Source organism: Bombus impatiens, unplaced genomic scaffold (genome assembly GCF_000188095.3).
Source record: "Bombus impatiens unplaced genomic scaffold, BIMP_2.2 scf_0110, whole genome shotgun sequence".
Classification (NCBI taxonomy): domain Eukaryota; kingdom Metazoa; phylum Arthropoda; class Insecta; order Hymenoptera; family Apidae; genus Bombus; species Bombus impatiens.
In genome coordinates, this window is record NT_176529.1 from 77,242 (window position 1) to 98,267 (window position 21,026).

General features: G+C 33.5%; 1 protein-coding gene and 2 pseudogenes across 1 annotated transcript; 1 reads left to right on the top strand and 2 right to left on the bottom strand.

Annotated features, from left to right (window-relative positions):
* Positions 1-12,484: 12,484 nt before the first annotated feature.
* On the bottom strand, positions 12,485-13,027 carry LOC112212121 (annotated as a pseudogene).
* A 335-nt stretch (positions 13,028-13,362) lies between these two features.
* Positions 13,363-16,024, bottom strand: LOC105680248 (thyroid receptor-interacting protein 11-like). Its single transcript, XM_012380839.1, has 5 exons — positions 15,733-16,024; positions 15,329-15,670; positions 14,900-15,271; positions 13,905-14,729; positions 13,363-13,625 (listed from the first exon to the last, which is right to left on the bottom strand). Exons 1-5 carry the CDS (start codon positions 16,022-16,024, stop codon positions 13,363-13,365), a joined length of 2,094 nt encoding a protein of 697 aa, XP_012236262.1.
* A 2,057-nt stretch (positions 16,025-18,081) lies between these two features.
* Positions 18,082-18,814, top strand: LOC112212122 (annotated as a pseudogene).
* Positions 18,815-21,026: the final 2,212 nt, after the last annotated feature.

The window sequence follows — 21,026 nt, forward strand, 5'->3', positions numbered from 1 at the left end:
CTTTTTATTTACTACAATGATAAACATACCACGATATAGATGTCTCTCTGACGAAATGTTTAAAGCAGAGACAATTTTGGCTGCGAGTGTGATTACATTATAAAAATTCACGAATTTCAAGTTTAAAAAGTTATTACGGCCAAATAAAAGTATAATTAAATTAAATGTCAAATTATTTGAAAATGATTTATTTGTATTTCTCACAAAAATGTTAATATAATATAATACATTGTATATTGATATAGTATAATGATATAATATAACACACTATAGTACATTTAATATATATTTAATACTATAGTACATTTAATAATATAGTAGTATAATAATAATTTAATAATTATAATAATTTTGATCATTTCTTAATCAGTCTTCCAATTTTTGTAAGTTTTTATAAGTGCCCTCATGAATGTAGGTACATGTAGTCCGGTATCACGATTTGTCCTCGAACATAGAATTGGAAAAATGTCTACTAAACGTGACAAATGGATTTCAATCAACTTGTAACTAACTGAATTGCATTCGCCGAATGAACATTAAAGACAGAACATGAGACACAAGAGACGCATATGGAGATTTCGAAGAAAATTGCCAGTAAACATAAAAAGTGAGCACATTGTATTATGCGATAAGTCAGAAAGAAAGCAATGAATTTCTCGTGAAGAAACTCCATATGAGACACCTACGAGTTTAAATCGAAATATTTTCTATACCATTAACTATATCGAAAAACGATATCGAAAACTATAAAGAAAAGTTGAATGGTTTCAAGGCAAGCATATTTTGATGTTATTAGTTTTTCTGTGGGTGCACGCGTAAATGTCGTGTGAAGGTCGACTTTGCTTTTTTGAATTTTTTGAAAATCGTGTAACTTTAACACGTTTTGAGCCACACGCTTCCGCACAATATCAGGAAGTAAATAGTACATTGTGGATTCGCATGATTCTGCATACGTGTAGCCTCGATTCTGAAACTGCACCGGAAGCTACTTCATAAGTATGTAACGAGTATTTTTAGGGATATTATTGTTATATATGATAACTAAAACAATTTATAATAGACGTTTATCACCCTTAACGTGCTCGATACAACTGAAAACTTTATGAACAAGAAGGGTGAATTCACGTCTCATAAACAAAAGACGATGATTCATATTTCTTGTTGACACTTCATAACAAAAAGACGACGATTCACAACCGCGGACATTAACGTTTGGTAAACACAAGCGGACATTCACGTCTTCTGTCCAAAAAGTGATAATACGTTAATGATTAATCGATGCGACTCGACGTCCTCTGTAAATAATTATTAGCCTACTTATGTATGTCGGAAAACTATTAGTTTGGTAGGTACTTTAACTTTTGTTTCATTCAGCTTATCGCATAAAAGACAGGGAAAGATGTAAGGTACTATCTGTGTGTCTGTTTTATCGTAAAAAACATTAATTTGGATTTGATAACTTGTAATGGTATACAACATTTGATCTAAATTTATCGTGTTTGTTACGTAGTAGGAGATTGCTGATTTCACGATTCTCATTATCAATATTAAAGTCATTATTTTTAATACTAATTTATTGTTACAATAATTTAAGATATTATTTACACATATAATTGTAAAATAAAAAAGATGGTATCCCGCTGGGGGTAGCTATCCACATGTTATTTAGCAATTAAACTAGAAAATTTTACCAGCTGGACAAATTAAAAGCTTACAAATTGTAAGGTACAAATTAAATAATAATAAAAAATATATATATATACATCCTGAAACTATTCCACTGTATATACGTATATTAAGAAAAATGAGACAAATTGGATTGCTGCAGCGTTTGAATCGTTTTTAGAATAATCATCCTCGCTTTACAATTATAATAATTTCATGATAAAAAAATAAAAGAAGAAAAAGGAAGAAAAGACAATTTTTGAGATTTTGAAACTATTTAATGCAAAACCTTCTTAAAGAAACAGAATTACTTTTCATCTTATTTAACTAATTAATTTTGAAGAAAAAAATTAAATATGTACTTTGATTTTCCGATTCTTTTGTTATATAATATATTTTATTGCTTTTGATCACTTGATTTATTGAATGACTAATAAAATGTAATTTCCTATGAATGGAATGTTGCAACAAACTATGTATTAAACATTTGTTTTATTATATTCTAACGCAAGTTTCTAACTCAAGCACCTTTATATTTCACAGCACGTGTAGAGCTTAAAATATCTGAGACATAGATTAATAAGCCTGAATTCGTGTTTCTGACAGATAAGATTGAACGGGCGATTCTTCTCCTTCTTTATTCCTCCCTTGTTTTAGCGCATAGGTACATTTCTCTTTTATTCAAACTTAATCCAAGCTGTATCCATCGCAAGATTACGAAAGAAACTGTAATAAACATTCTTAATGTTTAAATTTTTTATTAATATTAAAAAAGACATTTTTATTTTTATAAAATGGTGTAGATAAATTTTATATGAAAATTAGAAACTAAAACAACATATGTATAAATATTGTAAAATACATATAAAACTCTTTTTCGTTTATATAAGTACCTGTTATTAAGATATTATTTACACAGAGCAAGCATAGCAAATAATATTAAACTGAAGGAAATAAGGAAAAAAGAAGGAAATATTGACACATTACTATTTCCTAATTTTTGCTAACCATATTTCTGATTTACTATATTTTCATATATAACACATATCGTATTTATGTAGAGAAATTAAAATAGAGGAGGAAATCTTGATCTTATTTTCACTCACTTAAGAAATAATAGAAGCTAATAGAAAATATTTGTTTCATTCATGAACTAAGGACAAATTATTCAATGTTACATTAACCTAAATCACAAATTACATTTAACAATTATATCTTGAAATATGAATATTTACATTACGGTAGCTTGTATCCACTTCAACCGTTATGATAAAAATAACGATGTAATAACCATGTGGAAAATAACGATAGCCGAAACGCTATAAGTAATGTTACACTTCTCGATCGATTATAGCTAAATTTTTATAATGAATATTTCGATTAACTGACTGCACTGATTAACTGATATACTTGTGCATACTCTGAGAAGCTTTGAAGATTAAAGACCAAGAAAAGTATTGCTGATAATGAACAAGAGAGAATGATAACTCGAGTTCATACTCGGGAATACGAAACAAAGAAATTATGCTTACTCAACACAGTTTGCATGTTGTGAAATTACATTGTTATAATAAACATTTTGTTTATTGGATGGACCGATGCTTATCATGTTCTATAAGTATAATTTGCAATCGATTTAGGATTTCTTTTAGATACATGCATTATACAAAGTGATTCATAAATGCGGGTTCCATACTTTCGCGGTTAAATTTACTGAATCCGTTCTTACTATAATGAGGAAATAGAGCGAGAACTTTGAACATTTTCTTTAATCATTCACAATTCGAAAACTGAGGTATGTAAAACATATGTTCATAAGTCATTTTTTACTTGCATTAGTATGTAGGTACGATGAATTATTTATGACTCAGCTTTATATATTGTTACGTAAATTTGTTATATAAACAGACATTTCAAGAATATACTGGGAATAAATTTTCATCATTTCTTACTTTTAGACATTCATGAATGCATTACATACTCTTCTTTTTATGAAATTAGAATATGATTTTAACGCAGGTAATTTTCTCACTTGAAACACTCTGCTGTAATCATTTATGCGAAAGTGAATTTTATGGAGAAATTACAGCATAACATTTATACTTCCCGATTAGTCAGGCGAACCTCAAATTATTACCCAAATCGCTATAATTCGAAAACCTTTGCATTATTCAATATGCTAATAAATCACAATATTTAATGAATTCGTCTTTGGCACTAATGATATATTTAGATCACTATGCATGTTTTATAGTATTTTTTCACTATGCTTGCAACAAATATCTTGTAATTACAGCAATGATTACAAAACGTATTTGCACACTACTGTTTTCATTTTAACACTTGCACATCTATTAATCAAGTCCATGTGCACCAAATTTCGCATCATTTTGTAGTACTTTCATATGAGTATAAAAATTTGATAATATGGAAACGAAGATACACATACACATTATATACACATACTACCGTACATCAATATTTAAAAACTTGATGCAATACAATCAAAGCATTGATATTTTTATACTTTTAACGCTATAATAGAAGACTTTTTGCCATAACTGGGATCCAATGTTCTGCCAAACGGAAGTTGAAACAAGGAATATAAATAGCTTTTTTTACACGAGGAGGGGAAAATAGCTTTATGCATATCCACTAGCCACACTACCAGGTTGTATGGGACTCAAAATGGTAATGCTCATATGATGGATATTCGTCACTCCACGGTGCGGCAAACGTAATACTTTGACAATCTAACAAATAGCTGGTACTACATAAAATCAATAGAAACTTTAAGAATGCGATCGAGAACACATTTTAATCAGTCTAAAATCTTAACAATTAACAGGTTACATTTGACATTTAAAGTCGCTTAACTCAAACATTTGTAGATGCAATTTTCATCTACTTTCAATTGTGGCTCTTTTATTTGTACTAAATATCAATTATTGTTTTTTTTCGGTATCCACTAACTATGTATAGTTGCTTAAGATAGAATCGGAGGCGAAAATTATATTAAAGAATTAAAGAATTTGTATTTGAAGTGTATCTTATTTATACAGGGTGGTTGGTAACTGGCGGTACAAGCGAAAAGGGTGTGATTCTACGCGAAAAAAGAAGTCAAAAATATAGAATAAAAATTTTTCGTTTGAGGCTTTGTTTTCGAGAAAATCGACTTTGAATTTTCGCTCGGTACGCGTGCGGTACGTTATAACGGATCTCACTGTAGATCGTTGTCTCGAAGGAAAAATTAAAAAAAAAATAAAAAAAAAATTCTTATTCTATATTTTCGACTTCTTTTTTCGCGTAGAATCAGCCCCTTTCCGCTTGTACCACCAGTTACCAACCACTCTGTATATTTGCAATTGTTTGAAAGTATCCAAATACTCATGCACAATAGTATATATGTAAATAAAACCTGATAAAAAGACGCATCATTAGGATATCAAGATATGTACTAATACCTTTTGTTGTTACGGTAGTGTGTACGGTTTTTCAAATTCGTTTCAGATTTTATCAATATAATCACGATAATCTTACCGCATAACGGTCTTAATGAAATTTCAAAAAATTTCGTATAACACACGATGATATATTTATACAAACTTTCTACGCCTAGAGTGTGGATACCTTCGTGGGCCACTATTACATGTAGTAAAATGCTATGACCTGATTACGTTGATTTTTAACCCTGTGGGAGCGGGTGCCGCTTATAGGCGGCGACCACGCGACGATCGGCACACCATATATCAGGCACACACCAGTGCCATCTGTAATCAATAATATATTTTTTCATTACAGGCAGCACATTTTCTGTTGATTTTATTGATATATTCGATTAATCGCTTCTTAAAAGTTACTCATTGTTGAAACAACATCAAAACATTTCACGCAATATATTTCATATATCCAAACGATCGTATAGTGTTTCATGCTAAAAAATCTATTAAATCCATTGACAGTGAGACAAAAATTGTTTTATTATTGTTTTATTCAGCACAGTTGTTATTTAAGACTTAGGAAAACATTTATACAGTAAGCACGCCACTGTGCGCATTTGCGGCGCGCGCCTCCATACAGGGAAAGCACTTAGGTGGGCTGGACTGCCGAAGCGAAGGGGTTAAAAGCCAATATGCAAGATATGAATGAATTTGTAGTGAATTTGTCAAGCCTTGTGAAGCTATTTTGTTTTCCTGCAAGCTTTATATTTTTAGATTCATTGATATCGAAATTATAAACTACTAACCTACATGTTTATTTCTTCTGCCTTGAGAATTCTACGCATGTTTACATAAACAATACGAATATTTTTGACGAAGGAAATAGTTAATGATACAGCGACATCTATATTTAATAATGAACAACTCACGTCACTACATGGATTAAATAAATATATAAAACGAATCATGTATAACTATAATAAAAACAATCTGCAATCTGAAAAGACTATAAATACGTACAAATTACGTAAAATCAGTAGCGTAAGAAAAATATGTTAGATCTCGAAATTAATATGAAATTGGCTGTTGAATATCAAACAAATTGATTAAATGATATTTTATGTTTAATCGGTTGTTAATAGCCGTATCAGCTATTGTGATATGTTATTGGCGACTTAGTAATTGTATTTTATTAAAATTTCTTCAGTTCTATTTTATAGAAAAAGAATTAATATAAATAAATGTATGAATGAAATTTATTTGTACTATTACAAGGAGGTTGTTACATTTTTATTTCTAGTTTCTTACACTTTATTTCTTACACGTATATATATTCTCACATTGAGTTCTTAATTTCTATATTATATTGCTATGAAGAAAAATTAATATTAAAGTATGATCTAGTAACAAAACATTTGTTTCAGATAAGATGAAGTGATGCGCAATTTTTCTCGTACTACATGTATGACATAATAGACCTTTTTTCAAGATGCATGAGTGAGTTAATTTTGTGTGATTTATCTTGATTCTTGAAATTACCTGCACCTGCCTTGAAAGGGAATTAAATATTAACTTGTTTTCATGAAAATTATATGGCATAATTAATGAACGTGGGGCATTTATCGTTACAATAATCCTTTCAAATTGCTTTTTTTTAAGTGGCAAATTTCATACCTAGTTATCTTACATTGTGATGCATTTATTTAAAACATCGATACTTACAATCATGATCAAATCAATCGTTTCAATTTTATCAGAAATTTACAAAATACATACTGGCTCCATAAATCACAACTACGCTTCTATAACTACCACGTACGTTAGCCTGGTAACAAATATTGATTTACGCTTTAGAATGTTAAAGGGAGACTATTGTTTAAATTTATTGTATTGAAAACTCGAAACAATGAAAATAAAACAGAGATATATATCCGTATATATTTAAAAAAGCGGACGCCGTTCAGTTTTATTCCGTCCTAAGCAAACAAAATCGTATATTTTTAGCTTTCAAAAATTAGTATTTTTACAGTATGAATAAAGAAATACAAACTTACAAAAATGAATAGTGGTTAAATGTACAATTAATGTCAATAAATACTGTGACTTATTAGTATAACGAATAATTGATTGTTTAAATGGTATAATACCCTTTGCAATACTATTGCAACGCTATCGAAGTTTCAAAATATTTTTTATTACGTACGTACATAATAACAGTGGCTTGCTGTACAAATATTGTGTGTCCAATGTAATGTTTTCGCGATACAAGCAATTCTAAAAATTTAATGATACCAATTAAATAAATACTTCTTGCATTTATTTATCTTTATCAATGTTATTATAAAATTAATTGCAAATTGTGCATTAAATGTCACATAGGAACATAAAATGTCAAAGGTAGGCGGTTCTCAAAAATATTTCTATAGATATACATTAAATGCAGTAAACTGAAATATTATTTTTGATACATTTATGAAGTAGACATACATAAGTATAATTTCTATACATCATAAAGAAGCCGTCAAGAACTTTTTGCTGCATAGAAAAAACTGAAATTTTTCAAAAACTGGATATACAACATTTGTGTCATAAACCATCGATATTACGTAATATACAGGATGGTTGGTAACTGGTGGTACAAGCGGAAAGGGGGTGATTCTACGCGAAGAAACACTTTGTTTTCGAGAAAATTGACTTTGAATTTTCGCTCGGTACGCGTGCACTTTATCACATCTCGTTATAACGGATCTCACTGTAGATCGTTGTCCCGATGGAAAAATTAAAAAAAAATTTTTTTAAATTAAAAAAAATTAAAAAAAATTTTTTTTTTTAATTTTTTATTCTAAATTTTCGACTTCTTTTTTCGCGTAGAATCACCCCCTTTCCGCTTGTACCACCAGTTACCAAACTCCCTTTATATTTATCGTTCAAGTGTTCTTCGTGAGTCACTATAAGTTTTCGATATTATTTATGTGGGATAGTGTGCCATCAGGGAAGGACGTGGCGTGAGGGGTAATTGTTCATTAGCATTGTCAAGAAATGTTAACGTTGTCAAGGAGTGTTGTGAGCGTTACCAAGGTATGTTAAAGAAAAAGTGAGCATGGAAAACATTATAACGACAGTTGAGAGAGTCAGAGTTGAATTTATCGTTGTCGTGTGAAGATCGTTGTGTTGTTATGTCATAGAAGTAGTGAGTAACGAATACGCGAAACGGGGTATTATATTCGATTTCGTGTGAGTGCAAACGATGCTGTATAAGTCATACTGTTACCTACAAACTAATAATATAACATTCCTACATTTATCCGTTTCACAAGCTTTATCTATGTAATGTTTCTAACGAATTATTTCCATCATTTCATCAACGTCCTGTATTTCATGTGCCAACACAATCAAATACTCCTTTTGGAAAGCTACCACAGGCTGAAAACATCTACCTATCTTACTACTACCATCTGTAAGGAAAACTAGCGGCTTTTGGGCAAAACGTTCACGAGAAGAAGCCACTACCTTCGCCGAATATCTACATAAAATATCTCAAACCGAAGAATCAAATACACTCGCGCAAATAGCACAATTACGACCCTACTCGCGGAAACAACCCCAGAAGATTCATAAGACATTAAATAGATCGCAGACATTAAAATTAGAAACATCTCCGCTTGGACTTAATTAACGATAAAATTATTAAAGAACTTTCTTCGAAAGCAATCAGGATGCTTATAATATAATCAAATTTAATGCTATACTTGGAATTAAATACATCCCTACCCACCCTACGTTGCCCTATGCTATATATGCAACATAAAAAGAATGTTGAGTTGGCTGTATCCTACTGACCTATCTCATTACTTTCAATAACGTCAAAAGTGCTTGAGAGGATAATATTATCTAGAATACTGGATATCATTTCATAAAAAGGTCTTTTTACGCACCAATTTGACTTCTAGAGAAATCATTCTACGATCAAACAAGGTAGGTAATAGAAACAAGATTACTAAAGCTACAGAACAGAAACAATATATCACCGCTACATTTCTCGACATCGAAGAAGCGTTTGATAAAGTATGACATGGAGGCCTGCTATATAAAATAAAACTAAACCTTCTTATCGCCTTTTATCATGTAATAAAGTCTTATCTCAAGACCAGAACATTTTTGGTAAAAATACAAGGCAGTATCTCTGACATTCACAAAATCAGACCTGTCGTTCCCCAGGGTAGCGTCTTAGGCTCATTCTGTATACCTCTCTATACCAGTCGATAACTCTAGTGGTCCAGATAGTGCACTATTCGCATTTGCAAACGACACAGTCATAATAACCACTCACGATAATCCCGCGGCAGCTTCTCATTTACTTCACAAACACATCGAAACTTTGAACTTTGGCTAAACCAACGGAGAATAATATTAATCCTGAACAAATGCAATCATATTACTTTCACGTTAAAGAAAGCCAGTATACTTCCCATTATGCTCAACCATACTACGTACCACGCTACAAACTAAAATAGTCATTTAGGTCCATATCTGAACTCCAAATTTACCTGGAAAAATCACATTCGCGAAAAGATAGGACAAATTCAGATTAAAAAGGAAAGTATGCACTGGTTTACTAGTAAGCATTTCAAATTGGATTAAGCATTCCACACACGAAAACACACTGTTGCTATACAAATCAATCATAAAGCCTTCAATCTATAATTCTTAAAACAGTAGTCAGTGCTCCATGGTATATTCGCAAAGACCTACATAATGAAATCGGTTTCCGAAAAAATAAGGCAACTATGTAGTCATTACAAGAATCAGTCTGGAAAATCATCACAATACGATAATCAAGGAACTTCATGTATCTGATCAACCCAAGTGATTATAGAAAAGACACTCGATTGATCTTCTCCGATTACGCACTAAATCTTTATAAATTCCACAATGTTTAATTATAACACTACGGTAACACAATTGATATTGACTTTTTTTAAATGGGATAACGTGTCCGTCTACGTGTTAAATGAACCTACGTCAATAAGCCAATTTATCGAATGAAACAAGTTATAAAACTTTTACGGGGAAAAAGAAAAGAAAAATATACCAACGTTGGTTTATTAAGCTTTACGATTCTCATTTTTTTAATGGCTAACAATTCCGTAGAAATACTATTTCCATTTGTCAAGTGCACACAATAGATTGAAATTCTGAAAGCAGACTGGAATTTATCGGTGCGATACGTAACTCGATCCACTAATTCCTGGAAACACAAACACGATCTCTTATATACCGTTTACGTAATTAAATTGCTTGAAGATTCGTTAACTCGTAAAGTGCGAGAGTTTAGTTTAGCAAAATTATACGTAAACATTCGTTTCTTATAAACCGAGAATTAAACAGATTTATAAATTATAACATGAACTTTTGTTCGTAACAACACATGTATATGTATGTATACCGAGTAAATGTGATCAAATTTTATAAAAATATAAAAATTTATTTGGACATAGTGCTTCATATAACACGTTTTTATATACATTTATATATTTAATAAATATTATATGAATACATATGAGAATCATACGAGAAAATTATAACATCACTTTTGTTGATTTCCTAACTTCTTATGAAATAGTTGAAGAAGAGAATAATGTGACAGATAAAAAGATACATATATGTAAACTTTTTGAAAATATGTGATACGAATAGAAATTTTGGAATAATGTTTTTGTTTGTAACAGAAATAGTTATTAGAGTATATGTTCGGTTGCATTAGTTGAATATTTGCCGGCGGCAGACTAGAAAAATCAAAATATTCATAAGTTTTATATTTTTTTATAGAACATAAATAAATTCTCCTCGAACTTCTATCGGCCAAATAGGTATATATTCCAGTAATGTTTTATGTATTTGTTTACTATTTTCTACTGGAGAATCTTTCTTCTTATGTTTACTTCATATAAGACCGATTTAAATTTTCCATGTTATTTACAAATATGCATATTGTTGCGTGGGGGCCATTCAATGCAGTGGTTTTTATACATTATTTATTTACAGATTTTAATATGGCACAGTAATGAAATCAACAACACGATCTATACGCTTTTAAAAATATACATTTTTGTATAGAACGAGACGGGCTCCTTGAAGCTCGGGGACCGATTCTCTTTTTAAATATTCACAATCGTTAGCGAAACGACCGCTCGATCGAACAATCGATCTATTTCGCTTCCAGAGACATCTTCAGTACGACTGAAGTTGTACACAGCAACTTCGTATTGTTGCAACAGTATCATAGCATTTTATATCTCAAAATTGTATATCTCAAAAACTGTAATATCTTTAGCTAACTTATAGTACTATTGCGTTTGGTTATAAACTCTTTATCGGCGGTGAAATCTACCTGTGAAAATCTTCGTGTTGGTGTTTCTTTCATACATGCAGCTTTGACATAAGCATAATAAGGCCTACTCTATGTAAGTACATCATTCTTTAAGATTATGATATCTAAGGGAGCTGCGAAAATGACATTCTTACTACTAAAATTGCTACTACCTACTTACTTAGGAAGATAGGAATGTTTTTAAAACCAGTCATATACGTTGATACACCACTAATCAGTGATACACAAGTACATATGTAGTTAGGCAGATATGGAATCCCTTTCACACTTCATTCCTTCTATAGCAATGGAATTTTTTCATATTGCGATGCTTTCATATAGCGATTATTCTGTTATTCAAACGCATAATTCTCAATCGCTGTTACGAAGTGCAAAGGTAAACGCTTTTAGTTTTAAAGAAGTCGGTTTTCAAATTGATGTTCTATAGATAAGTTAATAAATTGAAAACTGTTTATGTTTAAGACTAAGGTTTACGGAACCCGGATTTCAAACTTCGAAATGATATACGCCAAAAAACCATAGCATTAATTTTAACCATTTTGCATCGTAAATTATTTATTTATTTATTATTGCTTAGTCCGTGCCTTTCAGCTTTAGACGAACTTTCGGTTTTACATCTCTTATGTCTATTTCTCTTCTTATATGTCTACCTCCCCTCTTTTCCACTCTATTCTATTGCACTACCTTACTTATTCTACCTCTAACAACTAAAAATTAGGAACTATAAATTAGCAACTAATGACTAAAAACTATTGCAACTTTGGTCTTTAGCCTTCTTGCTGTGCCTCCTTCTTGTCGATTGCCCTTCTCTTCTCTATTATTGCTTTCAGTTCTGCAAAACCTTCTCCAGTCTCGTTTAGCGCTTTTCCTATGTCCTTTGGTCCTCCCGTTATTTCATATTCTTCTATTACATGTTTGCCAGTATTCTTCTGTCCTTCCACTTCATCCTCCCTTCTAAGTACTTTGGTAATTTTTCTTTCTATGGCTATGTTTCTGTAGTGTATATTATACTTGGATTCCCTTATCCTTTCCCCCCTCTCTTCTGTTTCTCTGTTTCTTCTATAATTTGGTCTGTTGTTATCCTTTCTTGCTGCTCTCCTGTTTCTATCTGCGCTCCTCCTTTTCTCACCTCTTCTAGTCCCTTCTTTCTCTTTCTTGCTCTTTTCCCTTCCTGACCATTCCCCCATTCTCTCTCTCTCTCCTTTATACACTCCTTTACTAATTCCTTTTTTGATTCTAGGGCTTTCTCTTCGTACCTTGCTGTTCTTTTTAATCCTTTTTCTTTTATTTCTATTATTTTGCATTCTGCCATCAGTATACAATTTGGTGTTGTCATATCTAAGTCTAATATCCATTTTACATATCTCCTTTGAACTCTGTCCAGTCTTTCTTCAATGTTCCAGCCCTATACATTAATTTCATGCTCTGCTCCAAACAGCGCCACGCTCTCTACCAGTGCTCCAAACATCTTCATTCTCCTATTGTAGTCCTGTTTGAATATTCTTTCTCCCACGCTCCATGTTTTCTTCATTGCTATATTGCTAATTACACATGCGCTCCTGATTTCTTTACTATTCTGCAACTATTAACCTCAATGGATAACGATTATCCTTCGTTGTCTTCAAGATCGTCGTCTTCTTCTTGAGCTTTGCAAACTCGATCACTCAAACCGCTTTTCGGCCTTCCTGTACTAATAACTCTTCTACTGTATTCCGACTAAGCGCGTCCACATGACGCATCGCCGTACCTGGTCTATGCTCGATTTTATAAACAAATTTTTAATATTTTCTATCGTTTCTGCAGCTTTTTGCAACTGCTCTTTCAAAGTATTTGTACTGTGTTCAGATTGCTTTTTCATATCTTCTATCAACGTATTCTTTTCTCCAAATCTTTTGTCGCACGTTCTATTTCTGTCCGCAAACTTTTCTGTGATTCTTTATGAACCGCGCTTTCTTGTTGATTTTCTTTCAATTTTGATTGCAATTCAGTTTTTTGATTTATACATTGCTCTATAATTATTCTTTTCTCTTGCACCTTATCCTCAAGATTATTTCTACTTTCCTCCAAAGTTTTATTGCGACTCTGTAAGTCTTCGATTTGCTGCGTTTCTTGAGCAGTAGCATTTGAAACTTGTTGAAGTGGTTACCACTTCTAAGAAAACTCTACATCTGGTCGTTTTAGTTTTCTCAAGCACTGACGCCATTGACAGCCCGTAGACAAAAGACTGCGACGAAGTCAGGCCATAAACGGTAGACAGGCGACGTTGGCTTCGGGGTTTTTCAGTTATTGGGTAACACAACTAGCGTGCGGATCTGGACCAGCTCAAATTGTATTCTTACGTATTACACTTCTATTTAAATATATTTTCTGCCATACAATTTATCCACGTGTTTTCTCTGTTTACACACCGAATAACCTCAACAAGACTTCATTGCGAAGACGTGTCATTTCTTCTTCTGTTTCGAATGATTTTATGCTAACACGTTCTAGCTGACCGACACGTTCTCTTTCTTCCAGCAAAAGCATTTCGAGATCTTTGATCTTATTTTCATTTACAGTATTTATCACACATTGCTCACTTCTTTCTTTCTGAATATCATCCTTGTTACCCGATTTTTCCTCGAAACGAAACTGGAGATCTTCAAACTTCCTCTTCTCTTCCTCCAATTGTAAAGCTAGTGCATTTTTCTCTTCGAGTAATTTTGAAAATGCAACCTCCGCGTCAGTAACGGTTTTTTGCATTTTCTCGCGATACTGCTCATATTCTTTTACTACTGAAATAAGCGATTGTTCTGTCTGATCTGCTTGATTTGCGGCTTTCGTAATTCGTTCACGTTCTAAATCTCGTTCTTTCCGGAGAATCTCGATTTCCTGTTGTTTCTCTCCAATATGGTCCAATTCGACCTTATCTCGATCGTTTTCTTCACTACATACGTCTATATTTAATACTTCATTCCATTCACTAACTTCGACAGCACAATGGTTCACACGTTGTTCCTTTTTAATTTGTATAAACTTAACTTGTTTATGTTCCACTCTTATTTCCAATTGCTCAGTTAACTCAATTCCTAATAGTACATCATGTCCTAAATAGTTATCAGGAACTATATCAAAGTCTAGAGTTGCCTTGAAACCGTCAATCACTATTTCCGTTTTAAATTGTCCCATGGTATGTACGTTCACGGCTCCTATACTATCGAATTTAATTATTCTGTTCTCAAGTTGAGGTGCTCCTAAACGCAAATACATACTCATTCTCACTAAATTTTGTCCATAATCTTAATTTGCTTGACCCCTCCTTTATTTTCATTTCGCCACCCATCACAACGCGTCTTAACCTTAAGTATATTCGCACAGTTTGTTGAAATGTGTCCGAATTCTCTACATTTAAAACATTTAGGACCTCTCGATTTGTTTGGACAATCAGCACTTACATGTTCTTTATCGCCGCAATTATGACATCTTCTATACTTCACCACATTTCCAGATTGCCTGTATTTCCTGTTGTCCTCAGCTCTGACCAGTCCCACAGATGACTCTGCTATACGAGATTTTTGTTCCTCATAGGTGATTAGATTTTCCTTAAGTTCTTTCATTGATTTTGCCCCATATAGTATTGCCTTATTGACTTCTTTGTCTCTTATTCCTTCTACGATGTACCGCATTTTTGCTGCTTCTTTCATATTCATGTGACTAGCTACCCCAAGCATACGATACATGTAAGCCGTACATCCTTCGTCATCTCGTTTTTTCGTCTCTTGAAGTCTATGGTGTACTTACCATGTATTAAATTTTTTCGAAAATTCTTTTATTAGACTTCTTTTTAATTCACACCAAGTTCTAGCATGGCACTCATAATTTACAAATATTTCAGCTGATCCTCTCATCAACTTTTTTGTACAGATTACTTTTTGTTCCTCTGTCCACATACACATGCTTGCCGTTTCTTCAAATGTCCTGAACCATTGATTGATATTTTCGTTGTTTTCGTCCGTAAAAACTTCTAAGGCGTCTTGGACATCTTGAAAACTCAATGTTGTTCGCCTACGTGTCTTTCTACAGCATTCGCAATTCTGATGTCCATCTCGCACGCTCCTGCGTTCACTTTCACCCTTTTCATCGTCTTCCGTTTCACTCTCGTAGTCGGTTTCTTCCTCCGACGACGCATCTTCTTCTAAGACCGCCCGTAAGACTCACGTAATTCTGCTTTTCTTCCTTTTGTCTCTAGCCCCATACTAGCTAGACGTTCTCTCAATTCCTTCGTCCTAAGCCTCCCGAGATTTTCGTCTACATCTCGATCATGCTTAGTTTTTGGTTTAGTACATGTACCTCGCTTCTCCGCGGACCTTTCACTACTCGCTTGTTCTTTAAGATTTGATTGACCTGCACCAAGTGCTCTATTTAGCCTGGCCATCAGCACTGACCTTGCCCCAGATATCGGTATATTCATCTGAGCAAGCTTATTCCTCAATTCTCCCATTGTTAAATTTTCCTCGCTTGAAAATTGTTCCACCTCGTAATTTGCCATCTTTGACTTCACAATAATTTCTTCAAGTACACACAATATTATTCACAACAGCTAACGATCTTTTATCACACTTCCCGAAATTTAGATTGGCACGATTTAAAACTGGACGAGCCCCCAATTTGTAGGAATGTTATATTATTAGTTAATAGAGAACAGTATGATAAATACAATATCGTAGCACTCACACAAAATCGAATATAATATCGCGTTTCGCGTATTCGTTTCTCACTAATTCTACGTCACAACAACACGACGAACTTCTCTCGACCACGATAAATTCAACTCTGACAGCATTTACCACGCTCATTTTTCCCTTAACAAACCTTGGTAACGCTCACAACACTCCTTGACAACATTAACATATCTTGACAACGTTTATAAACAATCAGCCACGTTATTCCCTAGCGTCACACCATTCCACACATATACAAGCGGGTATGAGGTAATTTCTTATGAAAAAATAAGAAGAAGATATACAATAAAATTTTCTCATATATGGCACTCATAATTTACAAATATTTCAGCTGATCCTCTCATCAACTTTTTTGTACAGATTACTTTTTGTTCCTCTGTCCACATACACATGCTTGCCGTTTCTTCAAATGTCCTGAACCATTGATTGATATTTTCGTTGTTTTCGTCCGTAAAAACTTCTAAGGCGTCTTGGACATCTTGAAAACTCAATGTTGTTCGCCTACGTGTCTTTCTACAGCATTCGCAATTCTGATGTCCATCTCGCACGCTCCTGCGTTCACTTTCACCCTTTTCATCGTCTTCCGTTTCACTCTCGTAGTCGGTTTCTTCCTCCGACGACGCATCTTCTTCTAAGACCGCCCGTAAGACTCACGTAATTCTGCTTTTCTTCCTTTTGTCTCTAGCCCCATACTAGCTAGACGTTCTCTCAATTCCTTCGTCCTAAGCCTCCCGAGATTTTCGTCTACATCTCGATCATGCTTAGTTTTTGGTTTAGTACATGTACCTCGCTTCTCCGCGGACCTTTCACTACTCGCTTGTTCTTTAAGATTTGATTGACCTGCACTAAATGCTCTATTTAGCCTGGCCACCAGCACTGACCTTGCCCCAGATATCGGTAGGTTCATCTGAGCAAGCTTATTCCTCAATTCTTCCATTGTTAAATTTTCCTCGCTTGAAAATTGTTCCACCTCGTAATTTGCCATCTTTGACTTCACAATAATTTCTTCAAGTACACACAATATTATTCACAACAGCTAACGATCTTTTATCACACTTCCCGAAATTTAGATTGGCACGATTTAAAACTGGACGAGCCCCCAATTTGTAGGAATGTTATATTATTAGTTAATAGAGAACAGTATGATAAATACAATATCGTAGCACTCACACAAAATCGAATATAATATCGCGTTTCGCGTATTCGTTTCTCACTAATTCTACGTCACAACAACACGACGAACTTCTCTCGACCACGATAAATTCAACTCTGACAGCATTTACCACGCTCATTTTTCCCTTAACAGATTTTGGTAACGCTCACAACACTCCTTGACAACATTAACATATCTTGACAACGTTTATAAACAATCAGCCACGTCCTTCGCTGACGTCACACCATCCCACATAAACAATCCTTATATGTTTGCTTTGTTCGTAAAATCATTCCTACAATAATAAATATAAGAATTTTCTTTTTTTTTATTGTTTGATTTGTACTTTACAATTTGTTCAATTGGACATTTGATAAATAATATAAGAATAGAAGAAAAATCTTTACTAAGATGCTTCCAATTCGTTACCTCAATCACGCCTCGATAATGTAAACTGAAGCGGATTGTATGGCCTGAGTGTTTTCGTCTTCAACGAAATCGCTTATGCCTATCGCCAAAGAAACTCCTAAAGCAAGAGACGATGTTCAGTATTATTTCTGCAGTGACAGTGTAAGAACGTTTTTCAAAGACAGTGTGCAAAAGCTTCAGTTACTGTAGACAGTCTCCGCTTATTATAAGTATTTACAATAGGGTAATTGAAGTTGGGCTCAGTATTTTTTTGTGTTGGTCAGTCTCCTTTTTCTAGCAATCATGAGTAAATCCAGGAGATCTAATAAGATATTGAACAAAATTCAATGAAGATGTTCTGAGGGTACCTCCGAAAAGAAAGAAAAGTATGAATTAGGCCAAAGCGTAGCTGACAGTGAAAATTTTGAATACATTGAAAGTGGAGAGATAGAAGGATCTCGGATAGTGAAGAGGAAACCTTCTTGAAAGCGTGTCGTAACAAAAAAAGGATGCGCATTCTTTCTAGTTTTGACTCCGAGGATGAGAGAACGAGCATTCCAAGCACATCCCAAAACGTATGGTAATGGGTGAAATTGAAATTGCATTTGACGGGACACAGTGTATAAAACTGAAAGCAAGCGGATCTAGGGGTAGGACGCCCGTTCGTATAATATTCAAGGATATTACAGGGCCTACTAGCTACGCTAAGAGAAATATTATGTCGGGTTGTGTAACTAGTGCTTTCGAATTGATAATTGACAGACACATAATGGAGCACATAAAAGATTGCACTGAAACCGAGGCACATCGAGTTTTGAAAAAAGACTGGACAATCACAGTTGCTGAGTTACGTCGTTTTCTAGCAATTCTATATGCCCGGGGCGCATATGAAGCGAGATCATTGAACGCTTCTTATCTATGGTCGAAAAAATGGGCACCCGCTTTCTTCGCAAACATAATGTGCAGAGATAAATTTACAAAAATTCTGAGATTTATACGCTTTGACAAAAGAGACCAATGATCCGAAAGATTACAAACAGATAAATTTGCGCTGATATCCGAACTATGCAACAGATTTATAAGTAATAGCCAAGCTTGTTATAAGCCATATGAGAATATCTCAGTAAATGAACAATTATTTCCAACGAAAGCCCGACGCTTGTTTACGCAATATATGCCAAGTAAGCCTCATAAATTTGGCGTTAAGTTTTGGTTAGCAGTTTACGTCCAAACAAAATATATTTTGAATGGTTTGAAAAATCCAAAATCTCAAAATCCTTGAACGAGTTTGTAATATTAAAATTAGCCGAACCATATTTACAACGAGAAAAAACAACCTTGGTTGGGACCATCCGGTCGAACAAAAGTTAACTGCCAAAACCAGCAAAGGAAAAAAAGGACAAAGTTAAAACAAAGTTTGGTGTGGACGTCGTTGACCAGAAGGCACGCAAATATAGTGTGAAAACAGAGAATTTCCGATGGCCTCTTCAAGTTTTTTTCAATATTCTAGATTTGACAGCGATAACCGCATGGATATTATATAAAGAGTGCACCGGATCGAAAATATGCAGAAAGGAGTTTATATTTTGTTTAGCCAAGGGATTAGCTGGAGAAAACAAGGAGAACATTTCCCAAGGATCAGACGCTTCATTTCTGTCACCTTCAACGTCAGTGTGCGAAAAAGTTGCCAGGGGGGCTCCTGCAAAAAAAAAAAAAATAGAAGCAATAATTATATATTGCAGTCGTATATATTGCAAAAAGATCGTATGTCAAAAACGCACAAACAAAATTCAGTATATTTGCAAAAAATGTGCTCAATAAATATGATTACCCTATACCGTTAATATTATTGTTATCATTTCCGTGATAATTTTGAAAAAAAGACTTTTTACCTATTAATAATTTATTTAAACGTGAAGCTTAATAATGTTCAATTCAGACTTAATTTGAATAAATCGAATTTTTAAGGAAAATGTATATTTTCGTTTACCCGTCAATTTGACGGGTCCTCGTAGAGATAGGTATATAAGTAACGGATGTAACAGCCAGTGTTAATAAAGAGGTTGAATATACACAAACTTACAATAGTTACGGTATGGACGACTACAATTAGGTGTATAGCGGTTCATAAAAGAGTTTTATCGTGTATTATATAACAACAGCAACAATGATAATAATATATTTTACTATTTACTATATATGCTATGTTATATGTTTACTATTTTTGGTAAGCATTCATTAAAAAAGTCACGTGTAAAGCTCAATATTTTGAATAATTGCTTCCTATACATATAACCGGCGATCGGCCTTAGTTATCGGTTATATCCCAAATTATCCTGTTGCTTGGCCTCCAATTTTCAGGCTGGGTTTGGTTAATAATAATATTAACCCAACGCTTTGTGCATCTTATCGATATTATCGATATTAATTAGAATATGTTGATGTCACTGGCAAAGGTATTAATATAAAAACGATCGCATAAACAGGTCTCGACACTTGCTAGGGAAAATCGTTCGAAAATTGGGTCGTGTAAGATCAACATAGAGATCAATAAAGTTCTTATTCTGCGAGACAGACAGAGATGAGCAAAGTATCTCTGTCTGTATCTGAGACATTCATAACACATCACGTATACGCAGACCAAGTCTCTTGTCTTCTATGTAGATCTTTTATGATCCATTTTTCTGACTGTTTCTTCTATGCTTTCGATATGAGTCTCGAGATCTGTTTATATGATCGTGAATATAAATAATGTTGGCCGGATTAATATTACTACTGACCCAATCCAGCTTGAAAACTAACGCCGAGCGATATTTCTGCATATAACTCGAAATCGAAGAAGAGTCTTCTCCTATCAGCTTGCAAGAAAATTCTTAGCTTATAATTTAGAAAATGACTTATAATTTAGAAATTAGTAAATCTGAAAATGTAGAAGTTGTCAAATAAAACAGTTTTACGAAGTTTAACAATTCTATTATCAACTCATTATTGTTTCATATTTACTTCTAAGAGTCAATTTAATTGCGTCGTAGCATTCTACTATAGCATAGCGCTTTTATCGCGAAGCCGTTAGGAAATTCCGTGGCGAGTGCCGCCACAGTACCCCTTTATCAGTGATAACGTTACATAAATAAAAAACAATATAAATGATACAATACAATGTACGCATTCGACGGCTTCTAAGCCTATCCGAAACCTGCCTGAAGCCAATCGGGAAATCGAACTTTTCGCCCAGACCGCGTAACGTA

Coding starts and splice junctions, on each gene's coding strand:
- LOC105680248 (XM_012380839.1), bottom strand. CDS start 16,024: ATGGCAAATTACGAGGTGGAACAATTTTCAAGCGAGGAAAATTTAACA. Junction 15,272..15,328: donor GTGCCATGCTAGAACTTGGT/GTGAATTAAAAA, acceptor ATACATGGTAAG/TACACCATAGACTTCAAGAG. Junction 13,626..13,904: donor AGTCTTGTTGAGGTTATTCG/GTGTGTAAACAG, acceptor CACTTCAACAAG/TTTCAAATGCTACTGCTCAA.